The sequence below is a fragment of the Penaeus monodon genome, chromosome 33 (assembly GCF_015228065.2).
Source record: "Penaeus monodon isolate SGIC_2016 chromosome 33, NSTDA_Pmon_1, whole genome shotgun sequence".
In the NCBI taxonomy this organism is placed as follows: domain Eukaryota; kingdom Metazoa; phylum Arthropoda; class Malacostraca; order Decapoda; family Penaeidae; genus Penaeus; species Penaeus monodon.
The window spans coordinates 21,852,418-21,853,221 of record NC_051418.1 but is presented as its reverse complement, the minus strand read 5'-3'; the positions used below and the strand labels follow the sequence as shown (position 1 = coordinate 21,853,221).

General features: G+C 45.0%; 1 protein-coding gene across 1 annotated transcript in view; it reads left to right on the top strand.

Annotated features, from left to right (window-relative positions):
• The window catches only part of LOC119594147 (carboxypeptidase B-like), a 14,479-nt gene extending 13,709 nt beyond the window's left edge, over positions 1-770 (top strand). Inside the window, exon 11 of the mRNA XM_037943214.1 lies at positions 485-770. Coding sequence (XP_037799142.1) covers positions 485-669 — 185 coding nt within the window. The 3' untranslated portion in view covers positions 670-770. The remainder of the gene's footprint in view (positions 1-484) is intronic.
• The last annotated feature ends 34 nt before the right edge of the window (positions 771-804 follow it).

Sequence of the window (804 nt, the reverse complement as noted above, 5' to 3'; positions counted from 1 at the left end):
GAATTAGCGCTTGGCTGACTCGAGCAGGCTGGCGCAGAAGCAGTTTGCTGAAACAGCTAGTTTAATAGGATTAGGTTGTGCAATGCTTTAGCATAGCGGAATTTGGTTTAGCCTTTGGGAGTATAAATCTCTTGATTCTTGTAATGATATATACTTCGTCAGTAATCTACAAATATAAACTTGTACATATACCTTGAAGCTTACGGAAATGATTTGCTAACACCCCTCCCTTTACATTATTTAAGAATATGCGCTATCTCTTACAACGGCTGCAAAAGCTCCTCCCAAGATCCCTTTGCATGTTCATGATTACAAAGTAATCACGAGAGGGCAGAGGACATTTTACACCTCCTTCTTGTGATCCATATTTCTCCCTGACTCACAGAAACTCTTTCTCTAACGATTTTTTTTTATCCACATCCACCGAGACGCATCTACAATGGTTACAGTCGAATAATCCAAGGCTGCTTCTCTCAACCGACAGATCTCGACGCAGGAAGTTCGCGAGACTACGTGAAGGGCGTGGTAGGGGTTCCTTACGTCTACACGATTGAGCTAAGGGACCAAGGGTACTACGGCTTCCTTCTCCCTCCTGAACAGATCCTTCCGGCGAGCGAGGAGACTTGGGAGGCCATTCGAGTGGTCGCCAAGGAGGCTTTGGCACTGTAAAATACTTTTTTCAGAGCGGCCTGTGGGTCAGAGGCCAGCGAGGTCGTTTGAAGTCCGAAAATGAAATTGTTCTTGCTTAGATGATTTCTTCGAATGTTCCTTTTTGTTGATTTTCTTCTTGATTCCCCCCCCCCC